The following is a 26,833-nucleotide window of genomic DNA, read 5'->3' on the forward strand; positions in this document are numbered from 1 at the left end:
AGTTACTGGTTTTACTTATTTTAGTGATTTGAGCATGGAAACAATACTCAGGATAACAACGTTTCCTGATGGTGCAAAACTAAGAGGATCAGCACTGGTGCAGAGGACCAGGACAAAAGAATGTCTTACAGAACTACATACATGATGGTGGAAGGTAGTAATGAGAAGGAGATGAACCATAATTATGTGAAGTAAAAGCCAGTCAGTGAAATGTCAAACCTGTACTGTATGAGAAAACTGAAAGAACTTCATTTGCTTGTCCTAGCAAAATGCCAGGTGAGAGTGTCTACAATATACTTCTATAATGAACAGCATAGGAAAGTCAATCAACGGGAATGGAAAGTTACTAAAGCAAATGTTCAGTGCTGGTACAAAAATGAATTAATATACAGATCCATGCATACATTGTGTTGAAAGAGATGTCTGGTCTTCAGATAGTCAAGTAGCAGAATATACTCCCTGCAGCAGTAGAATCAAAAAGGCTACCTGGTTTTAGGATGGAGCTGTTATGTCTATTAGCAAGAGAATTAGATGATACATTTGCTTACTATAACAGCAAGATCTGGTCCCAATAACACTTTGGGGTCATGAGGAAAGACCTACATCACATTCAGTGCACTTGTGGCAGAAAGCAACTGTCAAACAGCGCTTTAAGTAAGAAAGAGAGGTGACGAGGGTGATGAACAGCACTGGGTAACCAAAGAAAGATACTGGGCTGAACTAGGAGGTGAGGTGTAGGTACCCTGGGACTTCTTTCAGCCACCTGAGCCCAGCAGCAGCAGTGGCTGGAGCATAACGAGAGAAGTGGCTCAGGGGATGGTGTGTGTTTTCTGTGGATGACACAATTGTAATTGAACTTTGAGTCTGAAAAACTCCTGCCAGTATTTGTGGCCATGATGTTACACAAACAGATACTTGTGATACTTGGTTTGTGACCTCAGTGTTGTATTTTTTCTCCTTTTTTGCCACGTGCTTGTCTTTTTGCTTAACAGCTCTCACTGGGTTTTTTGAAGTCTGTAAGGTCATGCTCTCCTTGCCAAAGAGACTGGATGTGTGCATGTTTTATGATGCTTTTTGAAGCTAATGAAAAAGGAGGATTTTTTAAACCAAAAAATCAGCACCAAAGAGATAAAGAAATTCAAAATCTCTCGAGTCAGTACTAATAAAACAGCCAGCATATGGAAACTTTTGTTCTCACCTTTCAAGCTCCTTTCTTTGTCCCCCAAATGCTACCACAGTCCGAATTGCTGCCAGAACTTCCTCTGCAACAGCTCCTGCTCTTGCATATGCAGTCAGCTCTTTGTTAGTGAATGCAGAAATTATCTGTGTGGGAGCAAAATATTTTAACTCTCTCAAACAAAGCCAGAATAAGCTCAGCGTTGTTCTGATGATGGTGAATCATAATTTATTGTATTGAATTTGCTATCTGCTTTGTTTTATAAAGAGTTATAGAAGAATTCACATTTGACTCCCAAGGCAGGAATTTGAGGAAAGGCATCATGAATTGCATAAAATAGATTAACTAGAAAAATGCATCTTATCTGCTGCCCAAAAAAGAGGGAGGTTTGGTTTTCCTTTTATACTTTCATCATTTTGGAAAGTCAGAGGAGCTAAGATCCCTTACACTTAGAAATATTTGCACCACCATCCTCAAGCAGCTCTCATGAAGTATCAGGAACTGCACATGTTAAATAGAGCTGGGATTTTCATCTTAGCTGAGAGGGCAAGGCTGACCATTATCACTGAAATTCAGTAGCCAATTGGTACTTGACACTGATGCCCCTTTGAAAGTCCTAGTCAAAAGCAATTTACTTTCTACAGATGAAGCCTGTTCCTCTCTCCAAGTTGCCTCTGGCATGCTGCTTGCCCTAAACTGTTGGGAACTTGGAGTGACTTGGAGCAGAGTTCATTCTGTGCTGGCTGTCCGCCTGTGTCTGCCCATGGCATTATCCTGTCCCTGGGGGCAAAGCCCTTTTCACCTTGGAGTCATAAACCACATATCATAGGAAACCTGACTTACTGCAGGCTCATGCCAGAACTTACTGTCAGTTATCTGCAATGACCACAGCTGTGCCATTTTACACCATTTATGTACTTGTTTATTTTTACTGACCGCTCGGTTATTTTGGTGCAGTTGTAATGGAGCCCAGTGAAGAAGGCAAAGGTACTGATTATTTACCCTTTCATTCAAGGGTATTATTATACTTACATAAAGTTTGCAGCAGTATAGCTGAGTCCATGGTGCAGGCACTGAATTTTTCAGCTGTCCCAGTGTCATCATGCACCTATTCACACCTTTCTGCATGTGGGCAAGGTCTAAATTCACTAAGAGCCAGATTGCATTTTTAAGTCTTACAAGACACCTGACGTGATTGAAGAAGACATAGCTTGCCAGTTTATTGAAAGCTCACACTTTTTGCCTACCTTTGCCCAGAGAGCTGATGAGAATCCCAGAACAGGACTGAGTGCCAGGATCACAAGTGTTAATTTCCAGCCTTTTGTAAAACCAACTATAAATCCACTGAAAAAGGTAGCCACTGCCTGAAAGAACATTGCGATTTTTTCCCCTATTCCTTCATTAATCTTGGAGATGTCACTGCAAAAAATCAAATTATAGCCAAACAAATAAGAAAGTGTGGAAAGGACAGAAATAAACTTTGGATGCAGTGCACTTTGTCAGTACTCCATCATGTTTCTAACACCTGTAAATTAACACAGCTTCAAGTTTGCAGCCACTGAGGGAATGGGGCAGCATTCTCCAACATCTCTCTTCCTCAGGCTCCTGTTAAATGGTTCATACACATCTCTCTGTATAAATAATAGTATAGCTTACAGAGGAGTTTAGTGAGATAAAATAACATTGCTCTGAGAGAAATATTACAACTAATTTTCAACAATTAGAATTAACACTCATTTGGCAATCAGCTGATGCTCAATACTTACTCTACAAGTCTAGTATTGAGTTCACCTATGTCATTCACATCAAACCATCCAATCTCCTGTCTCAGCACAGCATGAAAAAATTCTTGTCTGATTCTTTTTATTTGCCTCCCAGCAGCCAGTGTCCAAAATGAAACTTGAATGTAGGCAGCAAAAAGAACACCAGCTCCTATTCCAGAATAATAATATGCATATCTGAAAGGAAACAAAGAGTTTGCAATCTAATCAATTCTACTCCAAACAGGTGGGGTTTTTATAATGAGAGTGTGTAGTGATATTGCTTGGGCCAGGTTTTGGTAGCAGAGGGGCTACAGGGGCGACTACTTTAAACAAAGTGTTGCCAGAAGCTTCTCCAGTAGGTGTCAGGGCTCATGCCAGGCAATTCTAAGATGCACCCACTGCTGACCCAGGTCTGGCCAGTTAGTGACTGAGGTAATGTCTTTGTGAATAATGTGTTTGAGAAGGGGAAGAAGTTGCTGGGCAGTTGCTAAACTGCAGCAGCAACAGGGAGTGAGAATGTGAAAGCATCTCTGCAGACACCAAGGTCAGTGGAGAAGGAGGAGGAGGTGCCCAGGCACTGGAAGAAAGAATCCCCTGTGACCTGGAATGAAGATCACTAACTGATGTTATGTGAAAACAATATCCCCAGTTTTCATGCAGCTACTAGGGTCTCATAGGTGCTGTCCTTTAAAAAGTTAATAAACTAACAGAAAACATGTTGTTCAGAGATGTAAGTAATTAGCTGGCTTTAATGACCTTTATGCTGTCATTTAATTATGGCTAAAACAAAGAAATTTACGGGGCTGGAATGTGATCAGTTCCAACATTTTGGGGATTTTCTTAGGCATCAGTAAAAAATTCTGTGCTTTTGATGACAATGAAAAAGCCAAATAGCAAGAAATGGGGAAACTCTGCAGAAGTCCTTGCAGAGCTGTCACAAGGCTCCTTCAGCCAGCAGAGAGCTCGCCCCCAGGACCTCCCTCAGAACCAGCCATCTGTGCATACTGGTCACCTACAGAGAGGGGAAGGAAGGAAGCAGAGAAATGGAAAAAGAAGGAACAGGAAACTTGTGGCAGGAAGAAGAGAAGCCAGCTTGCCAGGCAGGTGGGGCTAATGGCATAAAGAGCCTGGGAGAACGAAGAGGGAAGATGAGGAGTGAAGGATGTGGGCAAGGAGGAAGAGCAAGAACAGGAACACACATCGAAGGAAAGGCATTCTGACATATGATAATGTTAATCTAAACACATAACAGAACCTGAATTCCTTCAGTTCCATTAAACAGCTATAATGACATTAATTTTACACTAAGTATTAGGATAATCTTTAGAGAACAATTACTTGAGATCTCTATTACAGGAAAAGAATAGCCATGAAGTAAATGAAAACTTTCCTATTACCTGGTCATTTCTTCCTCCAACTTTTCCATCAGAACACTAGGAAAAAAATAGTCTACAGGAAAATACAGTGATGTCCTGTTCAATGAAGGATAATTTGCTAGAGAGAAAATTAGTGAAAAGCTAGTTAAATATTTGCATTTAATCACACTGTAATAATTTCCTTCTATAAACTTCTATCAGCTACCTAGCACTTTACCTGGGCCCTGACCATGTCTAAGGGAATTGATGCTATGCAACACATGCTAAAAGTGAACATTCTACCTGTAATATAATGAACAGTTAAAAAACTAGTTGATGTCAGCAACTGTACAATCACTAGCCTGAATTTCACACTTCATATGCAGTATTTCTTCTGGAATGTGGGCTGATTTTATGAATATTTGTAAAACAATACACTGGAGACATAAAAACCACCTTATTTAATAGTGTTCCAAGAATACTTTATGAATGCAGGTTCATCAATAAGTTAACTTTGGAAAATTAATGAATGTGGTATTAAGCATCTCCTTCCAATTAAGCATCTCCTTCCAATTGCCCAAGGGACATGTGTTTATTTAATTCATGCTTGTTGCCAGAGGTTAAATGTGTTATTAAACTGTATAAGGATTCATATACATGTGAAGCTAATCAGGAATGAAGAATTCTGCAATGTGCATTTGGCACTTTAATTTCAGGATAAGTGTGGCTTGTCCTGGTTTGGCTCTGCAGTAAGAAGTGATCCTAACAACTTTTTAGAATCACTCAATTAATCAATTGCAGTTTATATTCATATTTGATTTAAACCTAGACTAATTTTCCAGTGCAAATACTGTACAAATACTGTACAAATACTGATCAGGCAGAGTTTGTGACATGTTTTGACCCTATGTGGGATGCTTTGAGGGCTGTCATGATACCTCCATGCACCAGTAAGAGTTGCTAAAAATATTCAGAGGCAGTAGTTAACTGCTTTTGAAATCAATGCTTGAAAGGTAAGTTAGGTGATTAAAACAAGTATGATGCTGTTTAATGAAGAGCATTTGGCTGAACATGCACATGAACATAGGAACATTCGTATGAACATGTGAATGTAGTGTTCAGTTGTTTGCCTCTGTACCTTGTCTACTTCTCTGTTAAGGAACAAAGCAGTGGTGGAGAAGTTGTGGGAAACAGCATGGAAGTCTTTAGAGCAGTTTAGGAAATTCCACATTCACACAACGTGAACAAGTCCCAGAAAAGGACAACATGGATGATGTTTGAACAGAAGGGACTTTCTTTGAAGTGTGATAGTTTATATGCTCAAAATAAACAGCAGGAAAGCAATTTTTTCTAATAAACTCATCCTTATATCAACCTGTAAGTCTCTTGTTGCTGTTCAAGCAAGTAGACTTACAATCATAGTATTTGGGACACTTACTATCCTTCTAAAATACACCACAGTTAGTAAATAATGAAATATCTCTAACATTTGCACTGATATATATTTATTTCACCTGCTTTTTTGATAACATGCTTTAGTTTACATCTTTAACTCTGTTTCAGAACTGCTTCTGATGTCAGCATATAGCATGACACTTTTGCTTCTCTGTTTCTTTTACCACTTCCCATTAATCTGTTTATTTCGATCAACCCAGATTGTAATGTGTCCTTTAAACCTTAGTGAATTGGAGACTGTCTGGAAGAGAGATGGAACTGGTCAAAATTAAAGACCTGTCTCTTCTCACAGAAGTCCCAGCTAGTGACACAGCTGGTCCATAGCAGAGGAACAAACTGCTTCCCTGCAAATTAACAGCTTGAGGTGAGCTGCTATTCTACCCTGTATTTTTTTCCAGATACAACCAATTTTTTCTTGCATAAAAGCTATATTTCAACAACATCAACTAGGAGCTACAACAATATTTACCAGAATAAGTAATATTTTCTGAAGAAATAAAGCTGTCTGTCATGTCACCAAAGACAATCATCATCAGGGGGAGACTTGCCCCGTGGAGTATTGCTGTGGCAGTGCCCAGCACCATCAGGAGTTGATCCTGCCAGTTGGAGTACCGAAACTGAAAGTAGAAACAGAACTGTGCTGAAAGCTTCTCTAGTAGAAGCAAAAGCATTTGAGCAACAACAGAGCATCAGCAACTCAGATGAAAGCAGCGAAAAGCAACAGAAGAAAATGTTAATACTCAACATGGTGAAATTGTAACATAAGCCATTAACTCCTTAATCATTGTTTTAACAATAAATTAATGGCTTTCATTTAATTATATCAAACTGATATTTAAATTCATTACTATAACTGAAACTAAACAAGAGAATCTCATACTCTAATATTTTACAGTAATTTCTCTACTTTTATAGTTTCTTGGTTAGTTCCACCCTTTGGGCTCATGGGTCTTTGTTACAGATTTAAGGACAATATGTTTAAACTGAGTAAAAGGGATGTTTAATGTTTTTATTTCAATGTTACTAATACATTTTATGAAACAATGTTCACAAAAAAGCACCTTAAATGTGACTGTGTAATACAGAGAGAGTTTCATTTTGCATTTTGTTGTATGGAAATGTACAAATGGAAAGTAATCACTATGGGTTTTAGTTAAAAACACTTTACATTCAGTTACCAGACTTGCATGGAGGCAGGAGCCATGGGAACCACATCATCACAGGGATCTCTAAACAGGCTCTCAGGTAAGTGTGAGATATCTTATCCTCCTCGCAGAGGCATTGGCAAAACATCTCTCATGCCCTGGAAGGTTTGTGCTTAGGAATGGTTAGGTGAGAGCAGGCTGTTCCTGTCTCCATACTCCTCATAGGAGGTAGTGTCTCCTATGTACTCCTGGGGTACTCCTGAGAGATGCCAGTGTGTGCATGACATGTCTGTCTCTGCTGCCAATGCTCAGACTAGGCTGAGGATGTGATTTCCAGTGGCACTCAAACCAAGAAGAAATGATCAATGAATTTTCCTCTCTGAGCCTGCAGTGATGGTCTGAAAGGCATGGCTGTGAAATAATCCCTCAAGTGAAGGAAGCTATGTTCTTTTGCCTAAGTGGGGTCCATGGGATACACCTTTAGCTTGGTGACCTTGAAGGAAGAGAGTTTTACTGTGGTTGTTACTTCAATGGATCTGCCCTGGTCTTTCAGGTGGCTCAGAGCATTTTAGTGCTTCTTGTCCTCTGTGTGGGAAAGCAGAAATTACCAACATGTGTTTTTCTTTTCTCCTAAGTGTGAATTTTTACTGCTGGTTTCCTCTAGGTTTTCAAAAAGTGGGAAGATGAGATTGCTAAATGCCAGCACTGGGAACATGGGGAATGTGATGAGAGTTGTCATTGCTCCTGTATTGCACTTCAGAGGCTTTTTCTTGCTTCCTCTGCAAGTTTTGTTCCAAGTCCTGGGAATATCCTTCAGGAGGTAAACAGGCATTAGCTTTCTGTAGGTATTTGGGAGATTTGGGAAATCTTTTCACTTCCAAAAGAAAAGCCACCTCAGATTCTGTTAGACACATACTAGACTTAAACCTGAATAAATCCTAAGTGTGCCACTAGTTAAGCACAAACTCGAATTACTCTGTTAAATCTTAATACAGCTACTGGTGAGACTGAGATAATACAGATGTTACCCAATTGTTTGCTTTCTAAGCTGCTTCAGCATGAGCTTCTAAGCTACTTAAGCTACATGTGTTAACTACTCTTGTGCACTTTCATCTGAAGTCCTTGAGAGGGCACGTAACTAAATATGTAGTAAGAGAAATTCTTATGGTATGCTATGAAAACTTCTTCAGGTAATTGCAGTCAAGCCCTGGAGCAGGTGGCCAGAGAGGCTGGGGACTTACATCTCCTGGAGATTTTCCAAACTTGCCTGGACAAAGCTCTGAGTCATCAGCTCTAACTTTGATGTTTAGCCTGATTTCGAGAAGGACATTGGGCTAGCTGATCTCCTGAGGTCATCTTTATCTATGATTGCTTTAGCTATGTAAAATGCAAAAATACTGTGGCCTGTACATAAAAAAGTAAAACTTCCAAATCACCTGTTCATAAAGGAATGCAATTGTATTGTAAAAACTGTGACTCTCTCTTGTTGCTTTCTGGATATGGCTCTTGGTGGGAGACTAGTTTGTAATTAGTATACTACTGATAAATTAGTATCAATTGTAAAAGAATAACTTGAAAATGGAAGCTAAGGTTTCCTTGCTTCTGCCAAGAAAACAAGAGTATTCCATCAGGCAGGTATGCCAGGTGCTTATGAAGGTATAGCTAGCATGGGAGATACATTTTCAGTCACAGGGTACTCTTATGCTGGGGATTTTCCTTTACTTCTGTGTCTCCAAACACATTTTGAGTCCATGTTACACACCTCTCCTCACCCATCTATTAGACATAACTGTGTCAGTAAAAAATCTCCATAATTGTCAGGGTTTAAGCTAGTTTCCTCCATCCCTCATGTCTGCCTTTTCCTTTTCTTCCATTTCTCCTTCCCATTGGAGATCTCTGAATACCATAAACAGCCAAATGCCTCTAGTAAGCTCTTTAACATGAGTAGTGAGAGATATATATTAAAATAACGAATTTTGAAGGTTATGGTAGACTGAGCTTGCTAAACACACAAATATCATGAAACTTACCACTGTAAATGGGCTGACCATATTCATTTTCTTAGCTTTCTTCTTGTTCCCCCTGCCAAAAAATTTTGATTGTATTTTAAGTAGGAAGAGCACTTAAAACATAAAGCACTTCAAACATAAAGCAAGCCTGGTGTTTTACTGATACTACTGTTTCTTAATAGTGTTCAGATGCAAGGAGGAGATAAAGGAAGGTAAGAAATAACAACTTTCAATATGATCTCAGTGCATTTCTCTGAACACTGTCAAAAATACTTGCAAGAGGACTTCTGTCTTCATATTGTGTTAATACAGAGCCTAAGGAAAAAAAACCACCCAACATACAGTCTGTAGGGTACCAGCAACCTAATTAAGATTCACTTGAAATTACAGCCCCTATATGAAAAAGTACTAGGAATGGCTGTAGCTAAATCTACAGTGGTAAGGTAGCAAAAGTCCTCTTGCAAACTTTGCTGGTGTCCTCCTAGCTACACTCCACTTATTTTTTCCTACATAGTCTGGGAAGTTCTTTGATGCTTAGAACCATCTGTCTAGCCTTTCTACCCTAGGCTATGTTGTAGTGGTAGCTCTTGGCAAATGAGATGGGTGAGCCAATGCCATACTGCCAATTATCTGGCAAACACCTCTCACATCTAAGTACTTTGTTTGCAGATTGGTAGACTTCAACTGGGAAGATTGATCCTGATAATCATAACATTCAACCTACAGAACTGGGAAAAAGCTAGTCTGTTATAATAAGTGGACTGCAAAGAGGGGAAAATGAAACAAACTCAGAGAACTTGGAGGTGGTGGTGGAAAGAATGCAATACTTATGATGGTCAGAAGGCTTGTACTAGAAAAGAGGAACTGAACACACAGGATTTGAGAGAAATTGCCATGAGTTTGCAGGCTCTGTGCTGTTAAAAGGTGCCCTGTGAGTTATTGGCATGGTTTACAGGGCTGGAAGGTGATTTGTATCAATAGACATTGTTAAAACAATGTAAGATTTCACTTCCACTTGAGAAATTCAAAGGTTCACACTGAAGGTTTCCACTTGAAGAAATGTTAATTACAGCACTAAACTTTAGCTGACTCTTTTCCACTAAAAAACTTGGGGGGTTGGTATTGAGGCTTTTTGGTACTAAACCTATATTCATTGCATTGCTGTTATTAGTTGTGCCACTTTTAAATCAAAAGTGACAATAACCAGTCTTTGCCCAGATGGAGATAAACCATTTTGCCCATAGTTTTCGGTGCAGTAAAACTAGCAGTGATAGTAATCTTTACTCTGACATGTCAGAGAGTGCAAATTGATACATCACATAATAAATTACACAGTTTCCTCCTTGTATGAATTCAGGACAATTTCTTGAAGTTTTAAGACTTTTTGTCTAAATCAGAATTAAGTATCTCGTTTTTTAGCATGAGAAAGTAGGAAGGAGAGCTTTAATAAGTGCCCTTAACCTATAAATCATCACAGAGGAGACATGAGAAGGTGGTTATCTGAATAAACAGAGTTTTCCCTCCAAATAGCTCGTGCTCTACAGTTAAAATGAAGTGCATTCAGTGTGCTTTAAAGATATAGGTAAAATGTCAAACTCTTTCCACTGTTTTGCAATGGGACTTCTCTCAGCTCTAAAAAGTTCAGTGTTGGATCAAATACTAATCTGTCTCCTGTTGCTGTGGCACAAATTATTTTAAAGGACATGGAGCACTGTGCCAGTCAATCTAATCAATCCTACCCAGAATGATTCACTGTTTCCACTTCTACCATGTACACAGGTCACATTCTGGTGCCTGAACATCCCTCTCAAATTGTCTTAAGCCCTCCTCCATAAGGTACATGGGGATTAGGTGTCTTTAACTCCATAGCTAGGGAAACAGTGCATTACAATACTATATTCTATTAAATCATAGAATCTGTATTCCAGTGTGATCTGTTCCTCTTTTTGGAACAGGAATGGGATAGAGAGGAGAGTGTGCAGGACATCTGACTCCAACTGGCCCTGCATTCTACTAAAAAAATGAACACTGCTTTCAGAGAAATTGGAGAAGCATGTAACTTAGCTGTTTAACTACTTTGACCTCAATGGTCTCAGTATTTTATATCAGCCTTGTAACACAATAGAAGAGATGAAGCTGTCACTACCTTTTGGCAAAAGAACCAGTGAAACAGATATATTTTCAATAGCCCCAATAGACATTCTTGATCGTAAAATCAAGATACAAGCAAAGCTTTCTGCTCTTCACTCTTCCCCTGAAAAGTCTCTTCTTATCTGAAGAGAATAATGGATATCAAAGACTTTTCAGCAAAAGGAACATCATGTGGTTATTCTTGTATTGTTGACCAGCAACATTTATGCTTATGTAGTTAGAGGAAAAACAGTAGTAGAACAGAATCATTAAACAGCCCAGGCTGGAAAGGCACCTCTAAAGATCATCTGGTCCAAATGTTTATGGGAATGTTTTGAAATCAATGGCTATACTTACCATTTGCCTTCAGACCCATAATCCTGATATGATACAGCAATATTAGCATCCTTTTCTCTTCTGTAATGCTTAGTTTCATCTTCAGAATGCATTGAAATCTGTTTGAGAATAAAGTATCCCAGGAAAAACTGCCAGTAATACTGAACTGAGACAATGCAAAGCGAATCATCTGAAAACCTACACCACGTGCTGTTTGAAACCAGTTTGCCTTCAGTTTTGAAGCAGGACTCCCAGTGGTATCCTCTGCATAGCCCCTGGTAATATGTCATTTCAAAGCAGGCAGATTTCCCCAGTGTAATTAACACCAACTGACCAGTAAAATGTATTTAAAAGTAGAATTAAATTTCACTGGACATTTTTGCTTGGTTTATAATACAGACTATTGAAAATTGATAATTCATCTCAGATGAAATAAATGTGCTGACTTACCAGGAGGGTGATCTCAATTGTTTTCACCTGTTCTGGAAGGTTATTCAGTAGTCAGTAGGACTAGGTTGGTTAGGAGTGAGCAGTGAGATTGGACTTTGTTCAATTTACATGAGGAAAAACTTTCAAATACTGGTGCATGCCAGCCGTTTGCAGTGCCCTTGGACCCTGCTAGGTCTGCAAAGGTCTATGTGCCCACTTTGCCTCTAGAAACGGAGTGCTCAGCAATTTCAAGAGCCTGTTTTATCATTGTGGCTCTTGAAAGCATCTGAGAAATCTCCTTTTAACTCCTCTCAAAGTGAGTCTCTGTTCCCATTTTAATCATTCCTTGTAAGGTTCACAATGTTCACAAGCAATCAGGATGACTGAAAAAGCACCATAGCATGGAGCAGACCATCACACCAGGGCCATCAACTACTGAAGGGAAGGTGCTCTTGTTATCACTGTTCAGTCACCCATGATCAAACTGAATGGTAGTCGGTGTGGCCCATTTTGAACATCTTGTGCCCAGAAGATGGAGCTTATTTGCAGAAAAACATAGACTTTCCTCAATGACAATTGCTCTTCAGCCCTACTCTTATAACAGGTAACACAAAATGCATGTAATTTTATAATAGGATTTAAAATATGCTGTATTTTTGCCTCTTGGATTAGCTCACCTCAGAGTTTTGTGACTGGTTGTGTTTGTATCTGGAAAATCAGTGCTGTCTTTTTGGACTTTGATAGTGTTGGTTGGGAAGGAATGGAAACAAAAATGAAACCAAAAGAAGTACATTCTCAGAATAGTTTTCATGTATGATGTTTCTGCATATACTCACCAGACATTTCTTCTTCTGAAGCAATCTCATCAATCTCACCTCTGTATCCTTATTGCACACAGTTTTATCAAGTATATAATTAAATTAAGAATATATTAAGTGTCACAAAAGTGCATTGTACAGCTGTTTTAAAGCCTATGGAAGATAACATTGACCCAAACATTGAATTTCCTGTCCACAACAGCAAAATTAAGCAATTTGTAATGCTTTTATCTTCTATTAGCAGGAAATATTAAATTCATGTAGTATAAAGTACTGATGTCAAGGATAAAAGATGTTGAACAAGACTGGCCCCAGAACTGATCCCTGTGGAGCTCCACTGGCCACAGGTCTCCAACTCAATTCTGTGCCATTGATCACCACCCTCTGGGTTCTGATATACACATAAGAGAACAAATTTCTGAAACAAAATGCAGCTTAATTCAGCTATTGTTTGAACAAATGAGGCCATCATGTGGCAAATTAAAGACACGGCCACAGAAAGAAAAATCACTGGTTAACAGTATTGGTGCTAATGAAGAAAATACAAACCTTACATCATGAAATCAAAGGAAACTGGTTCAGACAGAAATTCCTCTTAAATCAGCCCAAGTGATACCAGACTTCAGAGATTTCCCACTTATAAACCCCAAGTCCCTCTCCTCATTTACTGTTTCATACAAGCATGATTTGGACTTTGAGTTGAGGGATGAATGATAAGTGCAAGCAGAGGATTAAAAGTATTTCAAAGGTCCAGTACCTGCTTATCTGTTGTGCAGACACCTGCAAGCAAGAGGCCTCTGGAATCACCCTGAACAGCAGCTGAGGGAGAGAGCTTTACTGTTTTGCCTAGAAATTATGGGACTGGGCAGACAAACAACTTCAAAACAGTTTCAGCAAGGCCATTGTGCCCAAAGTGAGATAATTGTTTCATTACCCATGAAATTAATATCGCAGTTAACACTCCTTTGACACCCCTAAAGTTATGAGCTAAAAGGGGTACCTGCTAAATACTTATGGCTATGTCCCTCCACTCTCCACCCAAATGATGCTGAACATCCCCTTGTATTGCATGTGTCACAGGGAGGCAGGTAGTCTATTTCTCTGTAGTGTATGTAAGGAGTGCTCTTTCATTTTTCAGTGTGCACGTTAGATGGGGCAATGCCCCATGCACCCAGCACTGTAATAAACACAGTGCTTGCTTCTAAATGCTACATTGCTGTTAAGGAGTTTACTCCCAATCTTGGCATAAGTGTGTTCTCACTTGAATCTTCATGTTAAAGAATATCTATATAACTTAATGCAACAAAGTTCTATGTAACTAGGAAACAAATTTGATAGCCAGATTGGTTTTCCATCTAAGACAGGAACAGAAGGCAACAGGTAAGTGATTCAAGGAATACAAAGATACTGCATCAATCAGCATTCTGGAGAGTGGCTTTAGTACTCTGATGAGCCTAACTGCCTATCAGTTAACCTGGGAGAGCATAAATATCTACATCTAGATATGACAAATGATATGTTTAAATCTCAGGGAATCAGAAGCCATGGAAGTGTAGAAGACTGATCAACCAGGCCAGTTTCAAACTCAGAAACAAAACTTTACTTCTCATATGTTCATTAACAATATACATTGCTAATGGTTAGTTCAATCAGTATTACTACATGTTCAATGCAGTTAGCCCTTAACACTCAAATTAGCAACTAATATACAATACCACAGAGGTGATGTCATGTAATTAGCACCAACGGTAACAGTCCTTCAAAGTCTCAGTCAGTCAAGAACTCTTCAATGAAAGAAGCTAACGCTGAAAAAGGTGCTTCCTTCCTCTTCCTCCAAGCCCAAATGCAGGATTTTCACTTGTTATAAAATATTGCAGTCTTTAGACAGTTCTTAGCCCTTGACCTCTGATGTTTAGGACCTGGGGAGACTTGCAGATACTACTTTGCCAGGCTGCAGCACGTGCCTTGCCTTGCACATCAGTTGTGTATGTTTCCTCATATGTTGGTTCATTTCTAGGTAATACTTAAAACAGTATTTTCCCAGTTCTTAAGGTGGCACCTCTTCAATGACCTGTAACTGACCATCAGCAGGGCATTTAGAGTTCTAGGACCTCTGTTTTCAGCCTGTGTCCATATTTGCAAAACCTTTGCTGTCATCCCAGGCCAAAACTCCCTATTATAACAAGAAACATCAAGTTCCATCTGACAAGGTGATAATTCTCATGACAAGGTGATATCAAGCCTAATAGGCCAGGACTGACTGTAACTTACACAGGCACAGTGAGGATAAGGCTTAAGATTTGTTTCTGTCAATAACAAAACTATTTTTATCAAGCATTAACATGTTTACAGGTTGTTTATCAAACATTTCTGATTAGTATAATTTTGACAGAGTTCAAAGCAAGGTAATATTAGTTACATTTGGCTTAGCATGATTCTACTTTTATGAGTGCAATAGGCCTCTGCCTCGGACACACGGCAGAGTGGTTTGAATAATGAAAACGAGCAGTGAGAAGCTTGTACATGTTTACTTAGGATTTCTTGTCTCCACAGGACTTAGGAAAGAAACAAGGACAGCCAAAAGCATCTATTGGTACTGAAATAATTACATTGACAATTCAGAGGTAAGCACTGCTTTTAATTTACATGTTGCATGAGCCACTCTGAACATTGACCAGAGAATAGTAGATGCCTTTCTCAGCCAGGAGCTGCTGATGGGTGCCTTGCTCTATGACCTTGCCATTCTGCACCACAGCAATCTTGTCAGCATTTTGGATGGTGGAGAGGCGGTGAGCTATCACGATGCAGGTGCGACCTTCTCTGGCTTTATCCAGCGCTTCCTGGACAATCTGCACAGGGAACAAACCAAAAGGGTGAACTATTCTGTCATTTGACATGGGATATACCTCGACTGTCATCTGTGAAATACACTGTAACACGATAGTGAGGGGAAGGGAATATCTGTGGCTTTAGCTTTGTGTTTTGGAATTAGCCTGTGTTGCAAAACTGTCAAAACTGTCCTAGCAGATGATGCTGTGATAGCTAAGAAGATGGGATGGAACCAGGATCATTACTGAGATGCATAGTAACAGAACAAGAGAAAATGGTCATAAATTGTAACAAGAGAGGGTCTGACAGGATATAAGACAAATATTTCACTGTGAGGATAATTAAGCCTTGGAACAGGGACAAATGAAAGTTTGTTAAACTGGAGATTTTCAAGGACTGAACTGGACGTAGCACTAAGCAACTTAGTTTGAGTTCAGTATTAGCCCTGGTTTGAAGAGGCGGTTTGATTAGAGTCTTCCAGAGGTCCCTTCCATGACTGATTCGTTACATATGGGAGTTAAATCAGTATTCTTGGGTCAAGTACTATCACACTAGTTCTGATTTCACAAGGAGTCTCGTGAATCATGTTTTGCTTAAAACTATCACTGGCAGAAATATGCTAACAAGAATATCTGCTTTCTTCTCTTATTCCCTATATTTATTAATGCAGAAAGAAATAAGAGATGAAATTTGTGCATCTAATTGGCACATAATTAAGAAAGCAAAGAATCCTGGATCTATTCAATGGCATTTTCCCCTCAAATCTTTTATGGCTAGAATTGATCAAAACCTAATCCATAATGTTTGAGCATGTCACATTATAGCTATTATTTATAATATTTGCCTCATTAATAGTAAACATCTTTGTAGAGTCTGTGTTGATTTTTTTCTCCAGTTAGATTGTACTTTTGTTATACCAAGATTGCAGATCTGGGCTGTAAAAAGAGGTAAGTGTCGTAGCAATTTTTTCACTGGAAGTTTGCATATTAGCCACAAACATATAGCAAGGTCTGGACATCAATGAGAGAAGCCAGAAAAATAATAGGAGTAAGATTTGGCAGTTTCCCTGAAAAACAGCTCTCTGTGAGCATCCTCAAATCATTTCAGCCCCTGAAGTTTGTGCCTCCCTGTTCAATTTTGATAGCACTTTTCCAATTGAAGCCTGAAGAATTCCAAGTAAAGAAATGACTTCACTGCTACTTCAATCTGCCTACTGCCATACAAGTGTAAAAAAATACCTTTTTTCCTTTGGCAAGGAGAGGCATGACCTGAATATTTGTCTATTATTGGCATAGAATCATAGACTGGTAGGGGTTGGAAGGGACCTTTAGAGATCATCTGGTCCAATCCCCCTGCAGAAGCAAGTCTTGTAATTTGCATAAAACACTGTATTTCCAGCTTTGAGCTTTAGGAATTAAAACAATAACCACAATACAAATATGGATTTAGATTCCAGACTCTTCTCTCATGATCAAGTTACCTTTTCACTTTCTGTATCCAAGGCTGATGTAGCTTCATCCAGGAGCAGAATTTGGGGCTGACGTACAAGAGCTCGGGCAATCGCAACACGTTGTTTCTGACCACCAGAGAGCTGAGTTCCCTTGTCTCCTACACGGGTATTGTATTTCTAAAAACAACAGATTAAGCTCAGACTGTGAATGGAAATCGATTCTGAAAGATATTTAAGTATATTAACCCCAACACCAGCCATCCATAAACCACGTAGTCCATGCCAATAACTCTCAGAAAACAGACGATCAGAATTGCTCTCTGCCACACATCAATAGATCTTTCCTGAGGAGATTTCTTTATAGCCTCAAGCACTTCACAAATCAAAGCAACAACAGTCTAAGGTTGCAAGGCAACATTATTCTCATTCAGGAGACAAAACTCTGAAGCTCCATGAAAGTCTATGACAATCCTGGGGATCAAATCTTGACTTTAACCACTCCAAGATAGCTTCCTAACCAATCAGTTATTCCAATCCAATAGCAATATATAAGATGTATCCATTTCAGGCCAAATTATATACTGTATCTATACCTAGATATTGACATATCTACACTTTATGTCTATCTATACAACAGTTTTGGACCATTATGCTTTTAATTACATTCTGTCAGTTAAGGCAGACCAGTTAGGTTTACAAACAAGCTCATGTGTAGGTCATAGTAGACTTTGAGGTATTACATATTTTGTTGCAAAAAGTACCAAAGTCTTATGAAACATCATTATATACCATAGTATTTCTCTACAAAGTTTTGCAAAAAACAGATCTTGATAAGTCATGAGAAAATGAACATGATCTGCAAAAATCATGGGCTTTGGCCTTTGTATTCTTTGAAGAAATGCAAAAAGCCTTTTAACAGTCTGAAATTAAGCTGGATATATATAACATACAACTAAGCTGACAACCTCCTTGCTTCAGGATGTTTTGGATACAAGCTGACATAGGTTAGAAATGGATTTGTCAAACCCACAGAAGAAAAATCCATCCATAGCTAGATAATAGAACGTGATTTCTATTTCAGGAAGCTCCTAAATCACAAATCATGCAAAGTTAGATGAGAATTCAAGGGAAATGTGGGTAAATGTTTAGCCCTTTTTTATAGTTATTTGTAGATATGTCTTGCAGGTCATTGCCTGAGACAAGGTTTTGTGCATGGCAGACTTTTCTTCTAACTCAAGATATTCATTCTTACACTAGTAAGTGTTGTTAAGATCATAGAACCACAGAATCATAGGTAGATATATGAAAAACTTTCTTAGTAATTTTTTAATTGTAGGAATACTAGAAATTTCAGTTTTGACTAAATACAACTAGAAAAAAACACATAAGAAACTTGTCAGTCCAGCAGACTCATTTACATGCACTTGAGATAAATAGGAACTTAAAAACAAATGTTCATCTTAATTTAAAAAACCCATCCCACACTTCCAGCTCTCAGTTAGTTATAACTGTGGATTTTCTTCCCTGACATAATAAAAAAATCAGCTCTCCACTTGACAATAGAGTCTTACAGGGTAAGAATAAGTACACTAAACACAAGAAAGGATAAGATTTTAAAATCAATTTGAGGTCTATTTGCATCTCAGGGAATTATTGTAGCACAGGGCATCATAAATGGACACAAATTTCCCAGCCACAATACATCACTTCAATTTCTGAGTAGGAAAGGAAAAGAATAGCTTACATCTGGCAGAGACTCAATGAAGGAATGAATGTTGGCTTCTTTTGCTGCACGAACAATTTCTTCGTGTGACACCTGCCGACTGTTATCTCCGTAGGCGATGTTTTCAGCAATAGTGCAGTCAAACAGTATTGGCTCTTGTGAGACAATCCCAATCTGAGCTCTCAGCCACTGGATATTTAGTGTCTTTGCATCTTTGCCATCAAAAAGCTGAAAATTCAAACATTTTAAATTGGAGTCATATGGCTACATGTGTGTTTGAGACTGACTGTAAGTTCATACACAGAAGGTGAGTAAATGCTGCTCTTTTCTCAGGGATAAGATTTAGAAAGATCACATAATCTCTCCCCCCTATTACAACATTTTCTACAGGCTATTATATAAAGGTGAGGATAGTCCCTCCTGCTGACTTAGACCTTTGCTTTAAGACTTAACCAGGATTCTGAAGACAGTGGAAGACAGGATATGCTGAGGAATCTTCAAAGAACTTTGGGAAAAGGGTTTTCATTTCTTTCTTTGGTGAGAAAACTTTCCTCTGTTTTGAATACATATTCCCACTGAAGGAACAGATTGCCAATGATATTCATGAAAATAAAAGAAGCATTAGGTTCATTCATTCACACAATTCTAAGCCAAGCATCCAATCTTTAATTTTATTGTGGTGTAACGCTTGACAACAGGCAAATTTACTTCTGGATTCCTTAAGACATCATTTGCAGCTGATTATTGGCAACTCTGTCACACTTCTGCTAAGTTTGGCTACCAAGTCATTGTCACTGTCTCTTAGATAGACAACAGAAATTTTTTTGTCTGGATAAGTCAGTTTCATAATTATACAAATCATATCAACTTGGACACACATATACCAGGACATTAGGAGGGCTGTTATATCTGCACTGGAATCAGCCAGTGCAGTGCTTAGGCTCTGTGTTAAGTGATGTGATCAGCTAGATAAACAAAGTATCCCCTTCAGAACATGGCTGGTGGAATCAGTTAAGCTACTAATTCCAAAGTCTGAGCTAGGACAGCCTATTTACAGCCAATATAATTGATCACAATTTTAACTCCAGTGAAATCAGTGGCAGAATTTCTACATCTGCAGATGTAAAAGGGGAAAAAAGGTAGAAAGAGGAAATTACTTTCAACTACATAGGTGCTTGCCATCTCGTTTCACTAGAGTTTCAATGGATTTGCAGGCTGCTAAGGTCTGCTTCCTGTTCTTTATTTAATGCCAAAAATCACTGATGAAGCTAGAGAACTCAGTTGTTATGCACTTTGGACCCACCATACCAAACAGCACAAGTCTTAGGCATAATTACTCTGTTTACCAGACTAGCATAGTGCACACTGTGTGAACAGCTGTTCTGACAGCTGGTGCTTTCAAGCATCCACTCCTTTCACTCAGTTCACAGTGCAACCACTGCTTTTGTGCTTTCTATGCCAGAGGTCTGTGCTTTTCCCTTTAGCAAGATGTTGTTGATTTTTCATAGATATGAGGTTAAAAACACTGGTAATGAAGTTGCACTTGGTTAGACATACTTTTAGGGCACTTATGCTGATTCTTTCTACACATCAGTTTTCTACACTGCACCTGTCTATGCATTTCTAAGCTCAACAAAACCTTGCATCTAGGTTTTATACAAGTATTAATTTATCTTTTGTATCTCTGAAGAGGCAAGTTCTAAAATCCATCTTATTCTTACCCCATACAACCCAAAATGTCCTGGTTCTTTTTCAGACAAAATTCTGAGCCCATTTCCATCAAAGAGAAAATGGCAATAAACAATAGCTATGTAAAAATCTATACCTAAAGTTGTTGAATAAGTAGTGTGGGAAACTCTAGATGTATTTTAATCCAGATTTACTAGAAGTATCCACAATCTATCAGTTTGGAAGTGAGCATACTCTGAAAAATATTTCTTATAGATAAAAACTATGAAAAAATCATTTTTGTCAATGTTCACTGTTTTAGGTAAGAGCACAGATGTCAAATTCTATTACTACATTATACCTTTTAAAGTGTTCTTCACACAAAAACCTCAGGAAATTTGCTCAAAGCCATCATTAAGCTGTGGATCAGGTATATTTTTACTACACAGATCTTGTTTCGTTAATTCATTATAATGTGGGAAACTGAGACATTTCCCACTATAAAATTAATCCTACTGAAACAAGGAGCCCTAAAGAACCACTGCTTGTCTTTAACCTTCAAAATAATTTAAAATCAAAGCTAGAAACATCTTTTATACTTTATGACATCACATAAAGCCAAATAAGGACACCCTCACTTAACATGTTGACATGTTCCTATGAGAACACTTACCATTTGTCCATCAAGTGGATCATAAAATCTCTCAAGCAGCTGAATAACAGTGCTCTTTCCACAGCCACTGCTACCAACAAGAGCCAGAGTTTGTCCCTTTTCTACTTTTAGATTCAAACCTCGGAGGATTTTGACTTCTGGTCGATTGGGGTAGTTAAATGCCACATCTTTGATCATCACGCTCCCTCCAAATGTTTCCTGTAATTGAAACAGTGGCACTGTTACATCTTTAAGAAAATTTGACAGAGGATTCCAATAGAATTGCAGAAGTCCTTTTCTCACACTCTGAAATCAACAGTTTGGCAGTTGTTGGAATGCTGACTTTAACTCTGCACATCTCTGAAGGTATAAAATGAAAGTATAACATGGAAGTCTTTTGAAAGTGCTCATAATTTTCCTGATTGAATCCTACAGGAGGTGTACAATAACATTTGTAACCATTTCCAAAACAAACATTCTTTAGACAGTGTGGGCAATAGCTAGACTCACAATAGAGAATGAAAGAGAAAGTCCACGTTATGTTTGGATAAAATGTCAAGAATACATAGAGATAAGGAAGTAATCAAAAGGAGAGGTAGAATCAGTTTGAAGGAAGCAAGAGCACTGCCCATATTGTCAATAAATAAAATAGCCCATTATACATGTCTTACTTACAGGCTTCTCTCCTTCCTCACTGTAGCTATCTATTGAGGGTACTCTTTCAAACAGTAGAAACAAGTGGGCTGCCGATGTCTTGGCTTTGGCATAGTCTGGAGCAAAAGAGCTGGCTTGTCCTAGTGCCATTGCACCAAATACAACAGCTGAATACACTCTATAAAAGAAATCAGGAAAAAAAAGTCAACAAATAGACAAGGAAGAAAAGGACAATGGAAATGGGGCTACAGTCAACTTTTACTCCGTGGAAAAAGGGGCTATATTGAAACAGAACGGAGTAGTAACCGTTATTGCTTCAATTACTCATTTAACTCCAGAAACCCGTTTTTATTCTCTTTTAATGAAGTGAGATAAACAAGCATCCATTCCAAATTCAATGTTTTCATTACTTATTAGCACCAGCTCCTCAAATTATTAACTCTGGTTAACTATACTAAGTCTCAACTGGAGCTAGGAGGAAAGTAGTCGACTGATGGTAGGTTCATTTATCTAATCCTGTTCTACTGTTGCTGTGGTTTCCTCTCCATTGGTCAGTGACCTCTGTGAGTTAGAGATTCATGTTTAAGGTATCTATGAAGATAAGAAATCAAACCTGTATCAAGGTGAAAATAAAGATTTGATTTGCTGTTGCAACTCTGCTGGAAAAAAAAAGATGGAAGGGTTCACTACAAGAAAAAAGGTTGAAGAGCATGTTATTGTTGTTGTGTGGTGAATGTAGATGTACCCTTACAGGCTAAATTAGAATAGTTTAAGAACATGCTGTCCTCAGCTATTAACTACTGTCACACAACACAGGATTACTCATCACTGAGAAATGATGGGAGGGTTGGACTAGGTGATTTCTAAAGGTCCCTTCCAACCCCTACCATTCTATGATTCTATGAGACCTCTCAATCTGTTTTAAGGCAAAGTAAAATAGATCCTTTTTATCTTTTCACAGATATATAAATTAATCTGGTTCATTCTGCATTTGAACAGCTTCAAAGGGCTCACACAGTTTTAGGTCAGACAATCCTTTCCAAATCTAAATGAGACCCAGGAAGTTCACGCAGCTGGCTAGAGATATCCAGCTAGCAGATGAAATGCACTTTCCAGCATCTTCCAGTCAAAATCATCTGTGTTGACTATCTTTAAGCAGGTTGCTGACTAAAAATTGGTATGATTTTCCTTTCTTCAATGCTGAGATCATCAGTACCATAGTGGTATAATCTCATTCTTTTCATGGAAACACATAGGCTTGAATTGAGTTTTTGCTTCTTAAATTATACGTTAGATTTCTTCTGAATTTATATATGAGTTGGAAGAATGGGACATTGGTTATGAAAGGGGCTGTTATGTATCATGCAAATGATTGGATAAACAGTAATTATAAACCCCAGATACAACAGAAGTTAAGGATAAACTCTAATCTCAATATTATTCTTTATTTTTTTGTACAATTTCCGCCCTTAAAAGCCTAGAAAATGCCCTTAGAAAAAAAACTTATTATACTTATATATATATATAAGGAGATATATATATATACTTATATAGTCTCAGATTACAATGAATACATCTGAGAATGCTACAAACTAGAATCATGTTTTATTTGCAGTACCTGTCTAAACTAAAAATAAAATGCTTCACCTCACTATGGGTATGTACAGTACTCCCAGTACTCTACACACTGCTCTTACAGTCATGGTTCACACTTCCATTTCACACACAAAATTGGTCTATTTAAGAGAACGAGCTTTGTATCAGAACGACAATATCTTCTCTTACATTGAATAGCATCGACCTGGTGGAATCCTCCAATTATCAAACAGTTATTTTAGAGAAGACTTCAGAGCTCAATGAATAAACATGACACAGAACTAACAACGATGCTGTATTCTTAAAAGCATTTTTGCAATATTATTGTGCTTCAAGAAACAAGTACAACTATGTATCTTGTAGACTATACAGAGAACTTCACAGCTACATGAACAATAAGATGGGCGAGGATAAACAGTGTGACATAAGTCAGGTACTATTTCAACCTCTGGAAAAGGTAACAGTCCCAAATAGATATAGAAACCTAAGATGAGGCCTATCTGAACAGCTCAGACTGTAGTCATCTAGAGCATCCACTTTATGCTTTCATTATACTTAAAAACAGAAGAATTTGCTGGTTTTCTCATAGCTTACCCACTGGATTCATGATATCTCTACAAGTTAACAAATCATAGAATGGTAGGGGTTGGAAGGGACCTTTAGAGATCATCCAGTCCAACCCCCCTGCAGAAGCTGGGTCACCTAGATCAGGTCACACAGGAACATGTCCAGTTGGGTCTTGAAGACCTCCAAGGAAGGAGCCTCCACAACCCCTCTGGGCAGCCTGTGCCAGGGCTCCCTCACTGAAACACTGAAAGAGTTTCTTCTTATGTTTAAGTGGCACTTTTTGTGTTCCAGCTTCATCCCATCACCCCTTGTCCTGTTGCTGGCTACTATAGAAAAAAGGGATGTCCCAACCTCCTGACACCCACCCTTTAGATATTTGTAAGTATTCATGAGATCCCCCCTCAGTCTCCTCTTTTCTAAACTAAACAGCCCCAGTTCCCGCAGCCTTTCTGCGTATGAAAGATGTTCCAGTCCCCTGATTGGAACATGGTGGCCCTGCACTGGCCTCTCTCCAGCAGTTCTCTTTCCCTCTTGAACTGGGGAGCCCAGAACTGGACACAGGACTCCAGATGAGGCCTCACCAGGGCAGAGTAGAGAGGGAGCAGAACCTCCCTTGACCTGCTGCCCACACTCTTCTTGATGCATATGAATATCACATGCTTCTGCAGGGTGCTTACTCTAAATGATCTCTAAAGGTCCCTTCCAACCTCTACCATCCTGTGACTCTGTGATCATTGTCTAGACTGTCAGAAAAAGTTTCCAAAAGAACTGCTTACAAAAACACATGTTTATATTCCATCTTGTCATTTACCACCAGATAGGCACCGAACCGGAAACAGGCAGCGTAGGTAAAGAACATCATTGCCTGGGAAAGGGCAAAGCAAAATCCAAAGATATGTGCCTTCTTCACCGAATTTCTGTAAGAAAGAATGCATATTTTAATTAAAGAGTGCAATCTTAAGTCCTCGTATGCAAAAACCAAATCATTGACTTCAGATGATGCCGTTGTGAATGGGAAGCATGCCTGTGCAATATTCACTTCACATTTTGAAGCTTTAATTAAAGATTTGAAACACTTCATGTGGAAGGATGACTTCCAAAGCTCACTTAAACTAATATTTTTCCAAACCAAATAATATTAGTATCTTCACTTGCAATGTTATCACAGAAAACTTGGCAAATCAAACAACAAAAATGTCGGCTGGTGGCTGCGTTTTTCAATGAAAAATATGCAAAATAGTTACATAAATTCTAAGGCAATTAAATGATACATTAAATCACACACACTAACAACAAAAAAGTAATGTTTCTCCAAGTAAGTATTTGTAATCAATTCAAACAGAGATTTTTTTCTTAGCTTAGTTATTGTTATTATACCTGTATGGTACGTGCAGATGTTCTCTGTACATCAACTCAAATTTCCTTTCTCGGGTTAAACTAACAACTGTTCTAATATTTTCTATGGCTTCTGTGGCAATCTGCAGTAGAAACACAAATGTTTGAATCAAAAGTGAAGATTAGTTTGCAATTCACTATTCTAAACTAATAAAAAGCACCTGCTAGAACAGAAATTTATCTTTTTAATAATTTTCATCAAAAGCATGGATCTTTGATGTGTAAAGTAAGGATTTCATACTTCTTATGACAGTGACGTTTTCTGACAATGCTCAGAATTTTCTGACAAAACCTCTTTAATGTCCTCCAAATAAGTATTGAAAAAGCATTAGCATTATAGAGAAGATGTTCAATAAGAAAAATGGCAATTTAGCACTTTACTTCCAGTCCACTAAGTTTGGGCTATAATCAGAATGTCCAGATTAGTGGACTCTACTGACTAAAGCCTAACTTAGATCTGAGCAGTACATATTTCATCTGATCAATAATACCTTCTTTAAGCTCACAGGTTTGGTTTAAAGCTTTGATATTAAGTTTATGTAGATGCCCATACAGTCTTCCTCAATGAACACACAGAGAGTCTAGCAACCTGTACGATCAGTCCATATGAATGTATAGGAGGATGACACTGGGACAGGAGTTTTTTTCCCCAATGTGTTTTAGCATCTTGAGACTCATGAAAGTTCAATCTTGCTGTTACTTTTAATTTTAACTTATTTTAGAAAACGCAGAAGACATATTGCATTTATTTTACATAATATTGCTACTGCATTTGGTGTATTGCATAGCTCACATCTTCCATAAAGCTCTTTGAGAGGCAGTGCTTTGGAACATTCTGGTTCCTAGAAGTCAGCAAACTTCTTGTTCTGCACAAAGCTTTCTGAACAGAGCACTTATACAAAAAGCAGGAGAGGAGCTTCTGAGAGAAGCATGAGCCCTTTTAGTAAGTTATTAGCTGACAGGTCAGGCTCAAAGAGTTGTAGTAAATGGAATTGCATCAGGCTGATGGCCAGTCAGTAGTAGGGGTCCTAAATTGTTTTATAAATGATCTGGATGCAGGATTAGCATGTACACTACGTAAGTTTGCTGATGCTGCTCCTGCTACTAAATTAAGAGGAGCTGTGGACTGCCTTGCAGGCCTTACAGAGAAATCTGGATAGGCTAAAGATCTGAGTAATTACCAACCTTATGAAACTTAACAAGAACAAGTGATGAATTGTGTAGCTGGGCCAGGGTAATCCTGGTTATATATAAAAATCAGGGGATGAGAGACTGAAGAGCAGCCCCACAGAAAGAAATCTGGAGGTCTGGGTTGATAGCAAGTTGAGTCAACAGTGTGCCCAGACAGTCAAAAGGGCCAACTGTGTCCTGGTGTGCATCAAGCACAGCATGGCTTGCCTGTCAAGAGAGATGGCTGTCCTATTGTACACTGCAGTAGTATGGCCCCACCTTGAGTACTGTGTGCTGTTTTGAGCATCTTGGTAGAAGAAGGACACCAAACTGTTAAGGGTGTCTAGAGGAGAGCGAGCAAGGTGGTGAAAGGTCTTGAGGTCAGGACTTAGAAGAAGCACATCTGAGATCACTAGGTTTGTTTAGCTAAGGGAAAAGAAGATTGAAGAGTGACCTCCTGGCAGCCTACAACTGCAACTCGATCTAGGTGAACCTGCTTTAGCAGAGGGTGG

General features: G+C 38.6%; 2 protein-coding genes across 2 annotated transcripts in view; both read right to left on the minus strand.

Moving 5' to 3' along the window:
- Positions 1-12,067, minus strand: part of LOC104558530 (ATP-dependent translocase ABCB1-like) — a 41,582-nt gene extending 29,515 nt beyond the window's left edge. Inside the window, exons 1-8 of the mRNA XM_061997420.1 lie at positions 12,017-12,067; positions 11,392-11,489; positions 8,926-8,977; positions 6,220-6,367; positions 4,338-4,434; positions 2,944-3,135; positions 2,425-2,596; positions 1,199-1,323 (exon numbers count right to left, since the gene is read on the minus strand). Coding sequence (XP_061853404.1) covers positions 1,199-1,323; positions 2,425-2,596; positions 2,944-3,135; positions 4,338-4,434; positions 6,220-6,367; positions 8,926-8,977; positions 11,392-11,489; positions 12,017-12,067 — 935 coding nt within the window. The remainder of the gene's footprint in view (positions 1-1,198; positions 1,324-2,424; positions 2,597-2,943; positions 3,136-4,337; positions 4,435-6,219; positions 6,368-8,925; positions 8,978-11,391; positions 11,490-12,016) is intronic.
- Positions 12,068-14,194: 2,127 nt separating this feature from the next.
- LOC104550048 (ATP-dependent translocase ABCB1) overlaps positions 14,195-26,833 on the minus strand; it is a 59,025-nt gene continuing 46,386 nt past the window's right edge. The window contains exons 23-29 of the mRNA XM_061997444.1: positions 25,134-25,234; positions 24,533-24,673; positions 21,615-21,771; positions 20,961-21,158; positions 18,641-18,847; positions 16,927-17,073; positions 14,195-15,466 (exon numbers count right to left, since the gene is read on the minus strand). Coding sequence (XP_061853428.1) covers positions 15,260-15,466; positions 16,927-17,073; positions 18,641-18,847; positions 20,961-21,158; positions 21,615-21,771; positions 24,533-24,673; positions 25,134-25,234 — 1,158 coding nt within the window. The 3' untranslated portion in view covers positions 14,195-15,259. The remainder of the gene's footprint in view (positions 15,467-16,926; positions 17,074-18,640; positions 18,848-20,960; positions 21,159-21,614; positions 21,772-24,532; positions 24,674-25,133; positions 25,235-26,833) is intronic.

The sequence above is a fragment of the Colius striatus genome, chromosome 5 (assembly GCF_028858725.1).
Source record: "Colius striatus isolate bColStr4 chromosome 5, bColStr4.1.hap1, whole genome shotgun sequence".
Taxonomy (NCBI): domain Eukaryota; kingdom Metazoa; phylum Chordata; class Aves; order Coliiformes; family Coliidae; genus Colius; species Colius striatus.